The 2,256-nt window shown below is 41.2% G+C and overlaps 1 protein-coding gene across 1 annotated transcript; it reads left to right on the forward strand.

The window, feature by feature from the left end:
• Positions 1–1,319: 1,319 nt before the first annotated feature.
• On the forward strand, positions 1,320–1,781 carry LOC138883391 (uncharacterized). Its single transcript, XM_070164074.1, has one exon. The coding sequence runs from the start codon at positions 1,320–1,322 to the stop codon at positions 1,779–1,781; it is 462 nt and encodes a 153-aa protein (XP_070020175.1).
• The last annotated feature ends 475 nt before the right edge of the window (positions 1,782–2,256 follow it).

Here is a 2,256-nt window from a genome sequence, read left to right on the forward strand (position 1 = left end):
TTAATACGTCTAAATCATGTTTAGTTTAAAGGAAATGGGCTGGTAATAGTTATTTGTAATTATTCAGGTTATTGTTTGTCTCTTTAATTGTTGGGATCTTGTGTTGTCGTAGGGCCATTACGATGAATTCATGCTTAATTGCCTGAGAGTATTGGTTCACGTACAATATTGTTCTCGCTTACTACTTATTCTAGCCTACTTAGTCGAAACATTCACCTTTCTGCACTTATTCGAATTCATTAATGAAACTTTGGTTAATTTATGTTGAGTTTTGTTCATCTGCCTGATTCTGGTTGCAATAATTTGTCATGCACATGAGTACATCTGTAATGTGTTGATTATTACGTTAATAACATGATGTAGTTTTAAGTAGTGACAAGATTAATTGTGAAGAGTAGTTATGGCCCTCGAAAGTTTGGTTTTGAATTTCCTTTAAAAAGTTGGAACCGAGGTGTGCCGTGCCAATTAAAAATCTTAAAATGCACGGCCCTTGTTTAATTAATACTTGAATCCTTAGAAATCGAGGCGTGCCATTTAGCTGAATTCCCATGACCCTCGCAAGTTTAAAAACGCGTAGTTGCTTCAGGCGCGTAATTTAATATTGCCTTCTTAAACTCGGGTGTGCATTTCATGTGACCCAAATCCAAAATCATAAAACGTTGAAAAAAATATGTTTAGGATTGCGGGTGCATTTCATGTGGCGCGATCCAAAGACATGTTTTAAACGACGTTCAATCTTCTTTAAAATTAAATAAAAGCGGTTTTAAAGTTAAAATTAATACATAGGTTCAAAATGTTCTAAAATCAGATAATTAAGCCGATTATAGCAGTTGAGCGACCGTGCTAGAACCACGGAACTCGGGAATGCCTAATACCTTCTCCCGGGTTAACAGAATTCCTTACCCGGATTTCTGGTTCGCGGGCTGTTAAACAGAGTCAATGTTTTCCTCGATTCGGGATTCAACCGGTGACTTGGGACACCCTAAATCTCCCGAGTGGCGACTCTAAATCTTTTAAATAAATCCCATTTCGAATGTCCTTTAATTGGAAAAACTCCTTTACACCCTTCCGGGGGTGTAAGTGAAAAAAGGAGGAGTGACACTTACCTCATTTCTCACTTGGATCCTTTAAAGTATATCTTTCGGAAGCTCATGCCTACAAGAAGGCTCGCAAAGTGGCAGATCTTGCTCATAGAGTTTGACATCGTATATGTGACTTAGACGGCGATGAAAGCCCAAGCTTTGGCTGATCACTTGGCTGAGAACCCGGTGGATGAAGAATATGAACCTTTGAAGACTTACTTTCCTGATGAAGAGGTAATGCATATTGATGAGGTAGAGAAGGACGAAAAGCCCGGTTGGAAACTCTTCTTTGATGGGGATGCTAACATGAAAGGCGTTGGAATGGGAGCTGTACTCATTTCTGAAACAGGGCACCACTACCCTATCACAGCTCAACTTCGTTTCTATTGTACCAATAATATGGCTGAGTATGAAGCATGCATTTTGGGTTTAAGGTTAGCTGTGGACATGAGAGTCCAGAAAGTGTTGGTCTTGGGAGATGCAGATCTGTTAGTGTACCAGATTCAGGGAGAATGGGAGACTCGAGATTTAAAACTCATACCGTATCAACCATGTCTACAGGACCTTTGTCAGCGGTTCAGATCAGTGGAGTTCAGGCATATGCCTAGGATCCACAATGAGGTTATTGACGCCTTGGCTACTTTGGCGTTGATGTTGCATCATCCAGATAAAGCTTATATTGACCCTTTGCATATTTAGGTCCGCGATCAACATGCTTACCGTAACATGGTGGAAGAAGAACTTGACGGTGAACCTTGGTCCACAATATCAGGGAGTACATCAAATCGGGGGTATATCCGGTACAAGTCGCGGGAGATCAAAAGAGAGTAATTCGACGTCTGGCAAGTGGATTTTTCTTCAGTGGAGAAGTTTTGTACAAAAGAACTCCAGATCTTGGATTGTTGAGATGCATAGATGCTAGACAAGCCACGACTATCATGACCGAAGTGCATTTCGGAGTCTGCGGGCTGCATATGAGTGGGTATGTTCTAGCAAAGAAAATTCTTCGAGAAGGGTATTATTGGCTCACCATGGAACGAGATTGCATCAGCTTTGTGCGCAAGTGTCATCAATGCCAGGTACACAAAGACTTGATTCATTCTCCACCATCTGAGTTGCACACAATGTCCGCACCATGGCCCTTTGTTGCTTGGGGCATGGATGTCATTGGACC

The sequence above is a fragment of the Nicotiana sylvestris genome, chromosome 12 (assembly GCF_000393655.2).
Source record: "Nicotiana sylvestris chromosome 12, ASM39365v2, whole genome shotgun sequence".
NCBI lineage: Eukaryota > Viridiplantae > Streptophyta > Magnoliopsida > Solanales > Solanaceae > Nicotiana > Nicotiana sylvestris.